Genomic DNA, 19195 nt, shown 5'->3' on the forward strand with positions numbered 1-19195 from the left:
AAAACTCCAACCCACACCAATTGTTATTATACATTTTATTATTATACATTATTATACATATACAGACCCATTATGCCCGCCTTAGTAAGATTTTTATCTGAGAACTTCCCATGCAAAAAGCTCTGTGTAATGTTTTTGTGTGTTTGGTTTGTTTTTTTTTCAATTCAGTATAAATTTTAGAAATGCATTGATTTTTTTGGTTTGGGGGTTTTGTGTTTATTAATAGCTAATACTTTTATTGAATACAGGATATTTTGTAGTGCTCTTGAAAGCTGTTAAAATTGAATGAGCAGCAAAGAGGTTGATCTAACCTATGTGTACAGGAGCTGCATAAGTTTCTCAAGGACTGGGAAGATGTGTAGGCTTTTTTTCTTAAATAAAAATTGATCTTATACAGTTGCCTAAAACCTCTTCCAGTAGCCAAGCTTTGGCCACAAGGATGTCTAATCAGCAGTTTCCAGCCCCCATTTGTCACTGCAGAATTGCATGTGATTATCTCACCCTTACCCTCTTCATTTTTTTATGGTTTTAATTATGCTTTGCTTTTAGAAATCCTAATAGAGTAGGTTTGCTTCCCTGATAGTGTGATGGGGAAGGCTTCCTAATGTTCATGGTGAGTGGTAAATCAGGTGTGTTCACTGCTGCCAGAGGCACCTGTGCCACTGGAGACATCCCTGGTTTCCAAACGCTTGCAAGGTGATGAGAATCTGTATTTGGCCCTGCTGAAGCCTCCTCGCTTGCCTGTTCCCCCCACATTTCACTTTCTAGCATCTCACTGTCATTCCTTATGCAGTTGAAGTATTTTAGCTTGTGGAATTACTGTATTTAATTATCAGACCCGATTGCTTTAGCTATAGATACCCTTTACAGTTACTAAAAATGCACTGTTGGTGTGTTAAAAAAGGCTCTCTTGAAAGAACATCTAGAAAGGAATTTGATGGCATATGGCTTTGTAGACCAAAAAATATTTAATAGTAGAATAACATCAAGCTGGAAAAGAACTGAACATTATTCTGCTTTCTTCATGAATATGGTTGGGTTTTATGCCCCAGAATGCATCTGTAGATGTCCTGTTGGTGGATGGGCTGAACCATGGCCTCTGCCCATGGATGTTGGGTAGCTGCAACCCTGCAGGTGGCATTTCTCTGGCTGCCTTTTGGAAGCTGTTCTGATGGCAGGAAAGTTGAAATGGATAATCTGTGAAAGCCTTTTTACACTGGCAAATCACTTCTGCTTGCCAAGGTCACCGTGGTCCTGCTGATTGTGTCCCATCTCTTTGCTCAGTCATGGGCTCTGCCATTCCTTACACCTACACTGAACGTGAGCTGGCTATATTTGCCAGGGGGTATATATTTGCACTCATTTTTTGACCCCATAAGGCTTAATTCCTGTTTAAAAATAATATATACTTTCTGCATGTGGCCCCAAATGCTGTCCTTTTCACTTCTGTAACATTTTTGTGGCAGCTTAATGTTCTCTCTCTCCTGATGCCTTGCAAAACAGCCATGCAGTCACAGGAGGAACTGGCTTTATAGCAGGATCAGCAGAACAGCCAGGCACAGTCGGCTCTGATGTGTGGACTAAAATAACTGAAAAAAAATGTTCTTTTTATTCTTTCATTGTTATGATAAATAATCCCTTTTCACCGTAGCAGCTAAAATATTTATGTGCATTTTATTTAAGTCAATGATGCCCTTTCAAGTCAAGGTTGAGAGGTGACAATTTACAGAATATCTGTTTGGGGAAAGCATTGGAGGAAGTGTTATGTGTTTGGTAATAGGTTATACACGTTATGTACCTCCTCGGCTTATCATAGTGCATATTTTATTTACGCCATTTTGTAGCAGCATCATTCTCTTGTGAAGGAAAAAGGCTTCACTTTATTTTCACAGCTAAAGCTTGACATAATTCTACAAAACAGCTTAGAATAAGGGAAGGTACAGCGTGTGTTGAAATAAATATATATTCCAGAAATTGAATCTATTTTTAGAAATTAAATTTGCCCATCCATAAAAGCATATGAAAGGTCACTGCTGCTGTTGAAGATTGCCTGGCAATTCAGTTGCATCAAATATCAGAAGGAAAATAAGATGTGTGATGCATGGGGTTACAGATTGTTTAAACTGCTGCTTTGCCCTGGAAAAAGGACAGCGTCTGAAAGGATGCGAAAGAAGTGTTTTACAATTTACTTGGGGATTCAGGTGACCTGGCTTCATTGGAACAAGGGCAGAACAGCTTTGAAAAGAAGTTTGAAATCTAAAGTGAGCCAGTCACCCCCTGAAGTGCAGTCCTGTGCCCCCTCTCCTTCCTTTTCTCTGTTGCCTGAGAAATAGGTTTGCTTCTTTCTTCGCTTACAGGAGCAGGTACATGATGTGATGCTGCTGGAGCAAAGGGAGATGTCTCCTCTGAGGGGAGGGAGGTATCTGGGTTCTCTGAGCCCTTGATAACCTTCAGTCCATCAAATCTACGCGATGATGAAATACCAAACAGTTAAGACCACTTCTCTGTGGTCAGGGGTCTTTTCTTCAATTTTAATTTTCCGTTAAATGAATAAATTACATGGAATTTTATTTCTGCTTTACTCTCCTGTTTTGATCGATAGGTCTGGGTGGTCCTGGTTTAAAATACAGTGAATAAGGCTGTGGGAGAAAGTCATCCTGGATTTTCTGAAAAGAAGGTAGTAACAGTACTGCTCAAAGACCTTCCTGTTTATCTTGATTTCTCTGACATTTTTCAAAATGCCAGCTATTTCCACAAAACTCAGGCTCTAAATCTGTCCATGTTAATTCTTGTAGTTGTCCACAAAACTACAAACCATCCTGTCACTGTAGGGAACCAAATAACAGCAGCCTCAGACTTCTCCGTCCTACAAAGTCATTTGTCAAAAAGATTGCCTTCCAGCCGTGCTCAGCGGAGAAGGAGGTGTGGGAAGCACAGGGCAGGGGAGGAGGAAGCTGCAGCAGGGAGCGATGGGGAAGAGCTGCATCCTCTGCACCCCATCCTGAACTGCTCGGGAGGTGTGGGGAGAGTTAAACACAACGGTTTGGGTTGCAGCCAGAAAACGCTGGATTGCTGGTAATGATGGTAGCAAAGCTCTGCTGTTGGGTGCTCCTGGTGCGGTGCTCTGCCAAAAACTCGGTGTTTTCCAACTGTGTTCTTCCATAGCTTACCCAGGGGGCCACCTGCTACCGAGCCTGCCAGACACTCCTTGCAGCCTCTTATCCCAGTGAAGAACTGGAATGGTGTGCAAGGCCAGGTGATAAGGAGAGGGTGTACAGAGAAATCTGGGCAAGGCATCGAAGGGGCCTTGGATGCTCCCCAAGGAAGAGTGGGTAGATTGGGGATTTGGAAGATACTGGGAGTAGCTGAGCATATTGGACTGCAGCAAGGAGGGATTTGCATTTTCAAGTGTCCAGTCGCATTGTGCCCCCTTCTTTTTCCTTCCCTGAAAATTCATATTGCAGGCACTTGCAAGCTGCAGATTATGGACATAGCTGTTCTGTAGTTCCTTTTAAAATTAGGGTAATTGCTTGTTCTGTTTTATGGTAGCTCTGACTTAGAAGGATCATCTACAGTGGCTGCTGCATGCCAGGACAAAGCCTTGGACAAGAAACTTTAAAAGATGGTGCAGACCTGGAAAGCCTCAACTAAGTTTACTCTGGTTTTGCTCTTTAGGAGCCTCTGTCTGCATAACCATGTGGACTTGGCAGTGCTTATTAACAAACCCTCCTCCACCCTTTGTGTCCATAATGATGCTGCTGCTTGAAGGACCTTTCAGCGCTGCATTTGAAGGTTCAGCTTTGGCTCTGCTGCTTTCAGCAGGCACCAGAGTCTTTACCTCTTAATTTTGTGCATCTTCTCTTGATCACAGTCTCTGTTTTATCTGCTTCAGCTTCACCAATCAGTCCTTTTCATTCCACTGAGCCAGAGCAATTATTTCTCTTAGCTTTGCTCTTGATACAACCCGAGTACTTCTAGGTTATTATCAATGGGTGTCTTTCCTGGACTGATGGGGTAGACTGTTGTACCTGCCATCACAGTTAATGCTGGTAAAATGGTATTGAACCCCTCAACAGTAAAGTGCATCGTCACCTCCCTGCATCCGCCAGCCAAGGGCTTAGGGAAGAGAAAGGACAAAGCAGTGCAAGCGTCGGATGTGGAAATGTTCCAGTTTCTGGTCTCCAGCCTCTGGACCAGAGGGCTTTTGGGTGTGCTCATTCTGACAAAGTACGTAGCTTTCACAGGAGGGTTTCTCAAGTCTGTTTTTGCACAAAATTAGGACATGGGTGAGGGTCTGGAAGTGGCTGTGGGGAAATGTCTCTTTCTGCCATGGCCTGTTCACTTGCACTGAGCAGGTTTTGCTTCTGTATGTGCATGAAACAGGTGAGAGAGTGCTTATTTACATGTGTGAAACTCTCTGAGCAGTTATGTTAAAGCACTCCCAGTGGGTACCAGTGGGATAAGGGGCAGCAAGTGAGGAAAGAGTTGTCCCCATTCTGCATTGGACCTCAGGCAGAAAAAAGCCAAGTGACTCACCCCAGAACTCGGACACAAAGCAAAGTCTCAGAATTAAGATCCCTGAGAAATCTGGTACTTTTGGATGTTACTCAGACTGTCCTGGAAGCTGCCCAAGGAGTCATTTAAGAACAATGGCACCTTACCTGCTTGTGGCCAGAGGTGTCCTAGGGATTGCAGGTACCGCAGGCAGGTGGTTTGGTAGCCTGTGGGTACCTGTGCTGTCGTGATTTGAGGCTCCTGGTTAGTCTCATGTTCCCCAGGGGAATGATGGCAGATACAGAGCAAAACATCTCCAGAGATGTTTTGTCGATGCGAAACATCAGCACAGGTTGTTATTTGGAGGACGGAAGCTGCTCGGTTGCTGCTTAGACGTTGTGTCCAGGGTGGGGTGGCTCTGCTGGCAGAGCACGTCGTTCCAGAAAGGACGACATGCTTCCCCTTTGGAGCAGAATGGAGTTAAATTTTGCAAGGAGGCTTCTAAAAACGGACTTGATGTTTGAGAAGTCCAGGATTAGCATGGTGAGCAGCAGCAAAGTGGTTAAATGTCTGTGTTTCAGTGGCTGCTGTTACATGTTCTGTAGGACAAATGGGATGCGTTCATGCCTCTGGGTGCCTTTGCTCTGGGCTCTGGCTTGGAAAGACCAGACAGCTTCAATTTATGTTCTGAGCAGTCTCGAGGTTAGAAATTCTTCAAAAAGTTTTTTCTATGTGGGAAAATGGTAGGAAATCAATAGGGAAGATAATTACTTGAACTTGGAGATATTTTCTGTGCAACTGAACAAAAATGTGCTTTACCATGAAAGATATGAAATGCTGGACCTTCTGACACTGCAGTAGTGTTTGGAGACAGTGGTGCAGACTCTGGAGATGGCTGTTTGTACTTAAGAGAAGCCCTTACACAGGCTAATGCTCAATGTCAGATGAGAAATGTCCTAGTAAATGTTTTTCACAGTTAGTATGTATGTATTTATAGAAACTAACATCTGAGGCCAGCAAGCTATAAAACGAATTGTACAATATTTTATTATCTTCCTTGCAAATTTGACTGCAGAACTTCTAAATGATCTTATGCAGTGAAATACAACACCATCCTTCGACCTTCAACCGTCGCACAAGCGGGCAAACATTTTAATGCTGAGAAATGCCTGGGTCAAACAATAGTTTGGTGCTCTCCAGCTCATTATTTGAATTCTTTGTGGTGGCTGGGATTCCATATTCTTTTCCCCACTCCGTTTCATTACAGGGTGCTAACACTGCCGTGAGCAAAAAAAAAAAAAGAAAAAAAAGAAATCATTTTTAAGTGTGAATATAAAGAATTAATGCAGCATCCTCACACAGTGCTTTGCAGTTTTCAGTGATAAAATGGGAACCGGTTTTCGCTCCCATTTTAACTCGCGCAGCAGAAGGAGCTTCTGGTGTGATGGAGGGTCAGGGTGGGCGATTTCTTCCTTTGATAGCTCACACATGGGAAGACATCCCGTCCTCAGCACTAACTGAATAAAAGCTTGAAAGCAGGATGGCACACTCTAACCGATCGATTTGTCATTGGCTGACCTGAGAGGGAAGACGAAAAAAGATTCAAAAGCAGATAAATAATTGACATTACTAGCCTTGAGTCCATTCAGCTCACAACCTTTTCTCCTTGATATTAAAGACGGCTGAGTTGCTTTTGGCAGCTTCTTTCTTTGGCTCAGGCTCCCCTGCAGCCTGAATGTTTGATTGTGGGAGGAAATAAAAACTAAACCTGAACAGCAATAGGTGTTTGCATGGAGGGCTTGGGAGTGTGTGCAACCTCTCCTTCCACTGCCTGTCTGCAAGGCCCAAGAGAGTAGAAGTTTATATATATATATATATATATATATATATATAATGTCAGGCACTTGGTGCTCTGGGAAGTGGTGGGTTTTTTTGCATATCCCAATGCTTTTCATCCTCCCTGTAATGTGGCATTTGGTTAATGAATGTGCCAGAGTGAGAAACCCAAAGGAAACCCCTGGCTGTTTTCCCAGGAACTTTAATAATTTTGCTGTTCTCAGTTTTGAGGAATAGGTAAGGTCCCTATCCCTGCTCCAGGGAACCTCTTAAAGTATTTTTTAAACTGTTATTCCTGAAGTAGGTTAAGGGTTCAGGCACCTACAGTTTACAGTACCTTCTCAAGATAAGGCATTTACAGAATGGGGAGGGAGAGTCTGCTTTTCCAAATGCCCCAGCACGGGGTAATAAGTGAGAAGCAACCACCCTGAGATCGCTGGACCAAGCTGTAGGTGTGGTTATCCCTGGTGTTCCCAAGGACCCGGCTTGAGCTTTGTTACATGAAAACCAAGCAGTGCCAGGTGTGTTCTGGTCCTACCACGTCAAAGGGCTGTTCAGGAACAGCAATTAAGTGATGGAAATGCTGCACCACATCAGGAGCTCATGGGCTGTGAGGTCCTGAATCGCTGAGGCACAAAATAGTTTCCACCCCAATATCCTTCTCCCTTTCAGCACTGAAGGTTTCTCTGTTCCTTATGTCTGCTTGTGCCTTTGTGCTGTGTGCCTGCCTGAGCTTGCCTCCGTTGATGCAAATGTTTTATTGAACCTCTTTTTCATATTTCTGTCGCTGAATTTTTCCACCTCCTCTCTCCAGCCTTCTCTGTAAATGTTAGATTTAAAAGGTTATGTACAAACATGTAAGTTACAAAGAAATCACCAAAAAAACCCCTTAAAATCTAGAATCTTTAGAGTTTGTCTGCTATTATGCAGAGAAGATTGTGGAAGCAAATATTAGTCATTAACATAATTTTCTGTGTTGAGTCAACATCTATTTTTAGGTGTGGAGCACATAAAGACAACTCTTTGACACATAAAACACATAGACATCCATTTGACATCGTCTGTGTTCAGGCTGAACCTCGGGAACAGGGCAAGACAATTGCTGAATGTGTTGTATTCATGATGGGAACCCCCCTACTTCCTTCCAAGACACATTTTAAGACATAATGCAGGAGTGGTACTGATCTGTTTATATTGAAAGAAATCAAAATGAAGTGCAGAATATTCAGGTTTGGTTCCAATGCTATTTCAGATGTTCTGCAAAGTAATTCATGATCTGTGCTGAATACTTGCCATTAGACTTCATCCAGGAAGTGTTTTTATGATGTTAAATGTGTGTATTCTAAATGTATATATTATTTTAAAAGTGTAGAAGGCTTTTTATGCACATATTATAATTATAAATCTGATTCATAGGTAGAAGAGCAGTTAAGAGTCTTGATTTAGTAATTTTCCAGCAGCATACATGCAGTGCCACAGCTAGATTTTCTTGTTTGCTTGGTTATAATATTTTATGGTCTGGTTCTGGGCTTATAGTACAAGGGAACTTCTCGTGATAAATTGCAGATACGACAATGAGTGTCAGTATACAGCTCCCTGAGCAGATGTTCATTTAGTCTAATTTCACCAGTACTTTACTGTTCATCCAGAACAGATCTTGCCAGCTCAGGATGCAAACACAAAGAGAGAGAGCACAAAAGATCGTTCTGCAAATAACCTGATCTGTTTCAGACACTTGGAGGGGAAAAAAGAAAAACATGCTGGAACTTCAGAGTTCGAGGTTGGCTACAGCCAATCATCCATACACCCACACCCATGGGGGTAAATTTACAAAGCCCTGCGTGGGAAGTTGCGTGTTAATCTACCCTCTGAACAATAGTTATTTTATGATTGCACTTAAAGAACCCTTGTGTCTGTTTTTAAGGTCCCTGTAGTTCTTCCTTTGTTCTTCCAGCCTCTCCTGGCTTTGATGGTTTTGCAGAGCAGGTAACGTCTGAACTCCAGAGTTGTGGCTTGTAAAAGAGCAGAAAATTACCTGTCTAAAATGCAGAGGGTGGCTCTAGCTCACTAACACGGCTTTCCTTTTCTCTCCATAGGTGTCATATGCCCGTCCAAGTTCAGCATCCATCAGAGATGCAAACTTGTATGTCAGCGGCCTTCCGAAAACCATGACCCAGAAAGAATTAGAGCAGTTATTCTCACAATATGGGCGCATCATCACCTCACGGATTCTGGTTGATCAAGTCACAGGTTAAAAGAAAACCTTCCTTGATTATGGGCACGTTTTTCTGGGGATGGCACAATTGTAAATGCTTGCTGGCAGCTGGGTTTTAGGACGGCATGACTTCTAGTGTGAAATGCAGTACCCGGTTCTTTACAAACATAACTGGAGGTATAATTGCTGCCTCTTCAATGAGGGAATCTCAAAATGTTGCTTACTTAAAATCATTATTAAATATGGTAGGGGCTGACTTGGGAGATTACGGATTGGGGAGAGGCTTTTTCTTTACAGGACTTCACTTAACTTGCAAACTATGTATTCTGTGAAGTCGAAACCACCATTCAGCTGATGTGTGTTACCCGGATGAGGCTGTTCCTGCAAATACTCACCTCTTTACGTGTTTTCACTTCCCAGGGGTTTCTCGAGGTGTGGGATTTATCCGTTTTGATAAGAGAATAGAGGCAGAAGAAGCCATAAAGGGACTAAATGGCCAGAAGCCTAGTGGTGCTACAGAACCAATTACTGTGAAGTTTGCCAATAACCCCAGCCAGAAAACAAGCCAGGCACTCCTTTCACAGCTGTATCAGTCTCCCAACAGACGCTACCCTGGACCACTTCACCACCAGGCTCAGAGATTCAGGTAATTACCTGGAAAAGAACTGAAGTTCCACCAGCGACGACAGTGTGGGGCAGGTGCTGTGCAGGAAAATATGCTTTAGTTGCGTAGGCTGACCTGATTTTCTTTGTAAAATTAAATATTCTTTCCTGGAGAATGAGGAGGAAAATCTGCTGACAGCAGTAGTCATGTTGTATTTACTAAAACAGCTGAAGTACTGTACAATCAGATCTCATGAAGGCTCACAGAAAAATGGAGGACAGAATAGAGTTACATGGGTAATCAAATGAGCAGTGACTACCCTGTTCTTTCTCTCATTTTTGGTAATGCTTTTATTTTCTGCTATATTACTACAGTTTTGATGCAGCTTAGACTTTGATGTTAATGACAGTGGATTGGTAGCAGGAAAAAAGCTGAGTCTGTTCCAGTCAGAAGCAGTATCATTAAATTTATTAGCCTGAGATATCTCCTCTTAGTATAAAGAGACCTTGTATTAGTCTTTGGTGTGATTCTTCAGATGCTTTTGGGGATGTTTTATGCTTTGCATTTGGAATATGCTGTTTCCATCCGATGCGTAAGCCAGAGTTAGGAATACATGATGTTCCCATTACTTTTATACTTAATAGTTTTCAGGCAACCTAGCTTTCAAATAGAAAGAAAACTTGAACATATTTGCATAACTGAGTTGCATACTGGCTTTAGAGAATTATTCAAAAGTAATTTTAGTTTGTCAGTGATGAGAAGTGCTAATGAATTAAAGATCATAAAAAGTCAGTCATTGGATACATTAAACTTACACTTGTTTTTGTGTCTTTGGCACGCAGCTGTGTCCATTGAGGTTATCACTGAATCATTCCATGAATAGAAGGACTTTATTGTGCCGCCATGGAAAGCAGATGATTATATTCTGTAAAATTTGGTGGTCATTTAGATTGACGTATTATGAAGGATTAATACCAAATATATGTAATAAAATGAGGAGAATATATTATGTTAAAGGAGTTAGAGTTAAGAATTTTTCCAGTTCCAGCAATTTTTGACTCATCATTTTCTTTTTAAGTTAACTGTAAATATAAGGTAAGCAGTTGAATTACTTGCAAAAATTTCATACTAATACTGTTTTAAAAAAAAAGACAAAACCCTAAGGGGATTTAAAAAAAAAAAAAAAAAAGAAAAAAACCTCTGGAGATTAAGTTTTTCTCTAAGACTGTAGACAAGTTAAAAAAGGCTTTTAAATGCTGTGGTGGAAATTTAAGCAAAACCTCAGAGTTAACAAAGCAGGCCGGGAGTTGTTAGGCTCCTTAGATGTGTGGGAAACTTGTTGAACGTTTCTTCTTTGAAAATGGAACGCTATTAATAATAGTTCCATTGAGCGATCTTGCCATCTGTGAGACATTAACCCAAAGACCCTCCTTCTCTTTTCAGGCTGGACAATTTGCTTAATATGGCCTATGGCGTAAAGAGGTAATTAGAATTCCACAGATTGCCAGATGTCCGTGTTGGCACAGATTGGTGCTACAATTTATTTTTTTTTAATTCACTAACTTTATTTTTTTTATTCCTTCTTTTCTTCCACCAGCATGTCAAATTCTTTTTAAGTTTGGACTTCAGTTGGTTTTGTTACTTTAAAGGCCTCACACCCAAGTTCTGTGGGGCTTTTCAACCTTTTTATTTTTATTTACAGGTGGGCTTCTCAAATGGTTTAGGTGCAACAGCTACAAGCATTCAAACTGCAGTTGCTTTGCTAAATGATGCTTTTTCCAGAATCAAAACTATTGAGTTTTTAACAAATCTGTGATCTGATAATTGAAAACTTAAGTCAAAATCAGAATTAGGCTGCTGTTGTCTCAATCTCACAGTCAAGAGCACCTTTCTCCTGCATCTGGCATCGTAAGTTTGACTTGAAAACACAGCTGTGTGCACCTCAATCAGCCTGAAGTTTCTTTTGTTACAGGTTTAATACTTTGAATTATTTTTTTTTCAGTCCTTGAAATTTTATTTTTTTTCGTTTAAGATAGCTGTGTGTTTGTATGTGCACGCATGTGTGAAAGCTTGGCTGATTTGTGAACACTTACGCTGTTTCATGAGTACGTTTGATCTGATAGCTAAAATGAACTGTGTTGTGAGTGTTTCTTCTAATGGCACAAATCAACGCGAGCGACCCTTACGGCAAAATAAAGGTGTAGTCTTATTCCTGGTGTTACCCTAAGATGTCCAGCAATCCCCCACAGTTAAGATGAGAAAATACTGCTTAATCACCTGAAATGGTCTACTCACCACACTTGAAAATTATTTGAGCTTTTATTTGAAGCTCATCCTGTGAAAAGGTACGGTAAGTATGTCTTTACACTAGCTAGTAGTAGACAGCAGCGTGGGCTTTAACTCCTGCCACGGTGACCATTGTACAGATCTCAAATCTTGCGAGTACTTACAAAAGCAGTAGTCAAAACAGAGCACCACTGCTGGTGCTCATTTGTGCATTTGTTACATCTGTGATATCCTTAGTGGGGATGGGGATCTGGTGAGTCAGAACTTACCACCTGATTTTATCACACACCGTTTCTCCCGTGTTCTGCCATCTCCTTTGTTCCTCGCTGCATTGTCAAAAACATGGTATAGCTCGTGGCCTCCTGTGCCTGTCAGGTACGAGTCAGTATCAGCAGGATGGGTTTGTTCTGGGAGGTTTCCCTGGGTTTTTGCTGCTGCTGCTTCCCTGGAATTGCACCGGCAATGGCATTTTGCACTTGGGTGTGGTGCAGGACAAGCAGGGCTTAGACTGAACCAGTGAGGGTTTGCATTTTGATTTCATGTGACTGCAGAGGGAAAAAGCGAGTTACCTGCCTTCATAGGTTGTGTCTGCTTTCTTAACATTCAGTCTGCAGTGTTAGTCTGAAATCACGGCTTAAGTCGTTTTGTAGGCATCTTAAATTAGTTCTTATCTCCTCTCAGCAAACCTTGGCAACTTGTACCTGCACTAGTGAACCCTGAATTTATAGGTCTAGGGTCACAAAAAATACTGTATTGATAATTTCTGAAACTGCTTCTTAAAGAGGAGATTGGCTTTCTTTCCCTGTGCTGAGTGGTACTGATGGAAAATGAGATGTGCTGATGTGGAAAAAAGGTTTTATTGAGGCTAATTTCAGATCACTTGCTAGTAGCAAAGCTACTTATGCAATAGGTGATCTTGTATTTGTGTCAATACGCTTGCACCAGTTTTGTGCGTATGTTTTGTTGGATTTACAGCAGCTGCTGTGCTCAAGGTACACAAATAGTTGAAAGCTGCATAGCTCCTAAAGGTTTCCAGGGAAAAGCCGCTCTCCTTGAACTGTAGGAAACTTTAACCCTTTACATCAGTGCAGCATTTCTTAAAAATGCCAAGCCTCATAACGTACCATGACATGCAGAGCTTTGCATTGTGCAGATTTTACAACACCCTTACTTACAGGCTAGGGCACCCCTTAGTGTTGTACTCTGTGTTAAATTTAAACCTTTCAGAAAAGCAGTGTTTGCTGGCTTCGCTATGTTACTGGCACAGTCAGCACTGGCCAGCAATGGGCCTGAAGTCCCACCTTCCAAATTGCAAAATGAGTTGAAGCTGTTGGCTTGTGCGATCCCTGGCTGCCTTATTTATGGTCCCACCTGCGGTGGAAGGAGCAGCAGGCACTGGCCTGGTCCAACCATCTTTCCGTGCTGAACCGTTAGGATAACGTTACTGTTTTCAGTATGCAGGAGAGAAACTGAAAGATGTTGAGATGAGGATTTGCAAAAGTGAAGTTGAGTTGGAAAATTGCCACATATTTTTAATAAACTGTCTGCAAACCTTCCCAGGGAATTGGATGCTGTGAGCATTTGTGAGCTGCTCATTTTACAGCGTAGCTACACCCCAGTGATGATCCTCAGCTTAAGATATATATTCTGAGTGTCTTATTTTCCCTGAATATACATAAAAAGTGCCATCAGGAGTTAACAGAACGGTGAGCAGCCATCGAGTGTGTAGTTTCTTTTATGGTTATTTAATATACACTGCATAATATCATGCGGATTGCTAAATGTGTTTGGAAATTATTACAAATATAAAAAGTTTTGGAGAGCACAAGAGCTCACTCAGCAACAGAGTCCCTCCTTTCCCTCCTTCTGCTCCCTCAGTCATCACTCAGAAAATCCTGAGGAATTATTATTCTGTTCTGGCATTAAAACTCATCATATTGAAGGTACATGTGAAACTGGGTTTTTATTAAGACATTTCCTCTGTGCAGTTGTTATTTTAAAACATATCCCAAAGTGTAGCTTCAGAAAGCATGTCATTTTTTTTTCACACTGATGAAAGGAAAATTATGTTGATCCTGAGGGCTGATACTGCTTAATATCTTCATTAATAACCTGAGTCATGGGCTGTGATGCGCCCTCCTCGCAATAGCGGGTGACACCAAATTGGTGCGGGAGCAGGGGCAGTCACTGTGCTCCTGGCCACAGCTGCCACTGGGGAGACCTTGAAAAACAGGAGGAACACGGTGGAGTTTGGGAAAGGCAAATGTAGAGTTTAGCCCCTGACTGCTGCCTTCAGCTGCCTACAAGGGGCATTAGAAAGAAGAGGAAGCCAAGCTTTTCTCAGAGGTCAACTATGAGAGGACAAGAGTCAGCAGTGACAAGTTGCAGCAGGGGAAATTCAGCTTGAGGATAAGGGAAAACCATTCCCAGTGAGGATGGAGCCCTGGAGCAGGGGGTGCAGGAGCAGAGTTCCTATCTGTGGAGACTTGCTAAACTTCCCTCTGCAGGGCCACGAGTAGGAGGTCTTATATGAGAAGCTTGCCTCACTTGGAGCAGGATCTCCAGGGATCCTTCCCAGCCTTTGCTATTCCGTGAAGCTTCTCTGTTCATAAACAGTACCACCTGGCTTTAGCTGCTCAATTTGGATGTTCAAGTGGAAGACATCAGTCCCAAAGGACACAATGAGGGAGCAAAGTTAGGGTGCTGTATTGCATTCTAGGAGCTTGTCTGTCTATATTGGCTATTTTGAAGAACCTAAGAGCCTGTCACGGACACAAAGCCTCACGTTGTGAAGGTATCAGTTGATCTGCTCATTGTGTTTATATTCTACTTACTCTACAATTGCTGCATAAACCTTTCTTTAATATGTGGCCAGCTTTGGGACTTCTTTATTACCTGGATTTTTTCCCAGTGTATGTCAATTATGGACCATGTTAGGAGGAGAAACAAATTCTACCACTTAAAGACGTCTCTCTAATAGTATTTTTAGCTGGAGAGGCTACTATTATAGCTGAATCCTGACAAAAGCATTTCATATTAATCTTTAAAATAGGTCTTGAAGTTTGCTTGGGGTTTTTCACTGCAAACTAGTAGGAGGTAAAGCATTAAATCTGTCTTGTCCTGAAACTTATTTAGGTGATGGGAATAAGAAGCAAATTCCTACAGGCCTTTTTAAATGAACTCTTGTTTATCGCAGCATGTGCAGGCCCTCTTTGACTCAGATTGTCCTTAAGCATTTCTTTTATGAGGTCTTTGTACACATCTAAGCAGGGCTTATCCTTGGAGGGAGATGAATTTATGCCCAGATCTGGTGTGTTTGTTTAGTACAGCTTCCCTCCACCTCAGTAGGAGTTAGAGAGCAAGAGTGTCTCTGTGGTCATCTTCCAGGGACAGGATCCAGAACCTTCATAAACATCAGCCTATTTATTTTAAGGTCTTGGACCCGTATAGCTCCTGCTAAGAGATATATTTAGAATAGACCCCTCTTTTTGCTCGGTAGGTTTTCTCCGATCACAATTGATGGTATGACGAGCCTTGTCGGAATGAACATCCCTGGTCACACTGGGACTGGATGGTGCATCTTCGTCTACAACTTGTCTCCCGACTCAGATGAGAGCGTGCTGTGGCAGTTGTTTGGTCCCTTTGGAGCAGTCAATAATGTCAAGGTGATCCGTGATTTCAACACCAACAAGTGCAAGGGATTTGGCTTTGTCACCATGACCAACTACGACGAAGCTGCCATGGCGATTGCCAGCCTTAATGGATACCGTTTAGGAGACAGAGTATTGCAAGTTTCCTTTAAAACCAATAAAACCCACAAATCCTGAATTTCATATCCTTACTTACTAAAATATATATATATAAATATATATACGAACAAAACAAAACAAAAAAAAAAAAACTCTTCAAGGCTTATATTCAACCATGGACTTTATAAGCCAGTGTTGCCTAAGTATTAAAACATTGGATATCCTGTGAGGAACAGGAAAGGATTTTATAATGCTTAGAAAAAAAAAAAACCTTTGATGCATTGAATGTTCTTTCATAGCTGTCGTTGTTGAATATAATATACATAGATAACAATGTGCAGGGATTTTTACCCGGCCAGCTAGTTTTACTACCTTCCTTGAAGGTGGGTCTTTTTAAGATGACCATTCACTCATTTGAAAAAATAATAAAACAAAAAACAATTTTTACGAACTAATGGGATTAAAAGTGAGAAAAAAAAAAAACAATTTTTGTTTTCTTTTCAGTTTTTTCAAAACATTGATTGAATCAGATTGGTAAACCCCCCAAGCAAATTAAAGAGGAACAATAAAAATTGCAAAAAAGAAGAACATAATTTTGCAACTTTTTTTATTTTTCCTTTTTTCTTTTGTATCATGTGAACTAAACAGTCTTCTGTTAGGGAATGGGGTAACGGGGGATACCTGATGACATAACAATTTAAATAACATTAACAATGTTGCCAAAGAGGTGGTCTCTTTGCTGAAAATGGGTTTCAAGAAAAATCTATTTTTATAAAATATAAAGAATTTTTACAAGAGAATCTGGATTTGAGAAAAAATATTTTGACTGGCTAATTTAGGGGAAATTGACAACTTTGTCATGTTCATACTGCACTGGTAACTTTTTAGAGATCAAGATGTGTGTTTTAAACTGGATTAGTAGATTGTTTTTTGAAGGATGGGCTACAAACAGATGATCTTCGTATCTTTTCATAGCATGTAATAAAAATATTAAATACAGTACGGGAGAGTGTTCTTCCCAGGCACGCAGTTACCCACAGTCAAAACCCAAAAGCAAGGAGATGAGTTGCAAGACGGTTTTTCTTTAAGTCATCAGTATGGGATATCAGCAGAACAAAAGTTAAAAAAATTAATTTTTTGATCAAAAACTTCCTTGGTTTGAGCAGTAGGTGCTACAAAATTATTTACATATCTTAGTATCATAGTTAAATGTAATGTGTTTAGAAAAAAATACATTTGCTTTAAATTTGTTAAGAATTTTCAAATTCACTTTATAGCCCAAGCTAATATAATTGGGCTGTGTTGGCACATTTGGAACACTGTTTATGTTGCTTGAAACACTTATTTATTTAATTGCCGATGTGATGCATATGGCCAAAATCAAATATAGCTAGTTTGGCTAGTCTACTTATTTGTTTACTTAAACTATGGGAAGAAGCATATTATTGTGTCATTTTGTTGTGTGTGTATGTGTATATATAATATAAATATATATATATATAAAGTTATTTTTTCTTTTGGTTAATTTATTATAAGTTGTAACACTTTGCTAGTTTTGTTTGTATATGTCTTAAAATGTTTTCTTATGATACTTAAGTGACAGAGGTATCAAGGTAACTTGTGTAGAAATATTGTTTGATATATTGTCATGTTTGTTGTGAATATTTTTTCTTACTGCACAGTAGAAAAGAAAACAACTGGGTCTTTATTTTAATGTAATTCAGATTGGGGAAAACAGAGCTAAGGGAACAAAATGACTGAGGGGGTGCTCTCCCATGTCCAGTGCACTGATCATTTTAGTATGTTTGTGCTTTGTACGGTTATATATTTAAAACAAAAAAGGGTCATGCTCTTCCCTGAGTACTAGAAACAGTTACTCGCTATGCATAATCTAGTTGATAGTTAAATTTGCTATTGCTTTTCTTGTCTTGTTATATAAAATCTTTTCAATACAAGTTTAGTCTTAATGGTAATAAAACGTTATGGTTATTTATAACTTGTGCTTATTTTGTGCATTTTTTCCATGCTATACCCACTAACTGCATGTAGACTAAGTATTGTTTTTTCACACTGAAGAGGCAAACTTTTGTAGTAGACAAATAACTAAAAAGCAAAGGCTGCATCATAATTTTATCAGTTTTTTACTTTAACAATGTTAGATTTTAGTTTAAAGGAACACTCATTCAATGTTCAGGGAAACCTTTATACATCATCTGCTATGAATGAGCGCAGTTTGCTGGGAAAGTTTTGATGCATTTGCTAAGCATTAGTGGGGAAGGCATGTCAGAATCTTTTCTCTACGATGTGTTTTACTATCTGAATAATAATAATAATTTAAAAAATCTTTCTTAGGACCAGGCAGTTGTATACTTTAGTTATAATGAATGACTTCATGTTAACCTTGCTAGTTTAGATCATTTCTGAGGGAAAGTATTGTAAATGTTTTTTTCATAACCTTGTTGTGTTTGAATTATTTGTACTTTAATTGTCCAGACAATAAATGAAAGTGTGTAGAATGGCTATGGACTTTCCACCTTTTTAACCGTGTTCAGATGTTTTAGTGTTCCCAGCCGCACCTCAGACGAGGTAGATGTTAGTCTCTGATTCCAGAAGCAAGGTCTTCAAGAGAGAAATGTACTAGTCAAAACCAGATTGAGCATATTCATTATTTGTTTTTTTCCTTCTGAAAGGCTAGAAAGAATCGGCCATTTAATTTCTGATGTTGAACACCAAATACCAAGCTGTAACTTTCATTTATTTGAATGTGGAAGATGCTGAAGGGTTTCTACTATATACAGTATTTTTACACAATGAAAATATTAACTCAGTCAATATCAACACTTTAAAAACGTAGCAAGCAAATTTCAGTGATAAGTTTTTAAGCCATCATTTAGTTTGACTTTTCTATGAATATGCTATGAATGTCATGCAATATGAAACAGTGTACATATTGTCTGATGTACAACAGTATATATGATCACATTCCAAATTTGATTCTTTTCACCATGTGTTATAACTAGAGTTGATACTTCTTTCAGTTGACTTGTTTGAATCTCATTAATACAAATATTCACTTCATGTTTATGTTCTGTAACATTCACTAATTGAGAATATGTACCTTGTAAAACTGCAGCATTGAATTTCGTAACTGAGATTAGGAAACTATCAGAGGGCTGGATGGACTGTGTGGTTCTTCAGCTCCTTCACCTATTAATAAACTCGTGTTTTTGTGAGATTAAGTTACCATGTTGGTGATAATAATTAATTTCAGGCCACAGAGTGAGTTTATTCTCAAATTTACATCTTGCTTAATTCATCCTTAAATCCACCTGACCGCTCCATAGTAAAATGCAGAAGTGATTAATTTGCTCTGTTTAAAGGCTTGGCTCTGAAAAGCATCATTCTCCCATCTACCTATATATGTATATACGCCCATTTTGATGATATACATATATACATACACTTTACAACATAGTGTAACATGTACCAGCCCATTTTAAAAAACCGGCACTTTCCATTTAAGAACGAACCATAGTAAATAGTGTTGGTTGTAAAATGACACTATCTACTTTATAGCATTTGGTAGGGTTCCCATCAAACTTTTCTGCAGTCCTTTCCTCTGTGTACTTTACACTGTCAGAAAAGTGGCAAGACAAAAAATCAACAGTGTGCTCTAGATCTTCTTAAAGACAATGCAACTGTACTATGGGCATGTTGCAGTTGACTTGAGAGAGGAGGCCAGTTTTGATGCAGATTGTTTCCCCCCTTCCAGTTAAAGGTTAGCTTCTGGTCTTCACATCTCAATCACGTAAGGTACCTGTTTCTCCTTTCTGCACAGCTCACACTGGGGAGCTTATACGAGCTTTATCACAGCTCCCATACATGAGTAACAGGAGAGAAAGGGACTCTGCCACATTTAAGCATCTGGGATGCAGAGTTCAGTCCCCCTTTTGAGAGTATCACAAATATACACTGGATAAAAGCAGTCACAGACAGGTCTGTGGTTCCCTG

The 19195-nt window shown here is 40.1% G+C and overlaps 1 protein-coding gene across 6 annotated transcripts in view; it reads left to right on the forward strand.

Annotated features, from left to right (window-relative positions):
• ELAVL4 (ELAV like RNA binding protein 4) overlaps positions 1 to 18423 on the forward strand; it is a 68353-nt gene extending 49930 nt beyond the window's left edge. For all 6 annotated transcript variants that reach the window (XM_027894038.1, XM_027894030.1, XM_027894079.1 and 3 more), the window contains 4 exons: positions 8427 to 8580; positions 8966 to 9191; positions 10593 to 10631; positions 14935 to 18423. In XM_027894038.1, coding sequence (XP_027749839.1) covers positions 8427 to 8580; positions 8966 to 9191; positions 10593 to 10631; positions 14935 to 15262 — 747 coding nt within the window. In that variant the 3' untranslated portion in view covers positions 15263 to 18423. The remainder of the gene's footprint in view (positions 1 to 8426; positions 8581 to 8965; positions 9192 to 10592; positions 10632 to 14934) is intronic.
• Positions 18424 to 19195: the final 772 nt, after the last annotated feature.

The sequence above is a fragment of the Empidonax traillii genome, unplaced genomic scaffold, assembly GCF_003031625.1.
Source record: "Empidonax traillii isolate 1590-97213 ecotype Southwest subspecies unplaced genomic scaffold, ASM303162v1 scaffold15:size5535645, whole genome shotgun sequence".
Classification (NCBI taxonomy): Eukaryota; Metazoa; Chordata; class Aves; order Passeriformes; family Tyrannidae; genus Empidonax; species Empidonax traillii.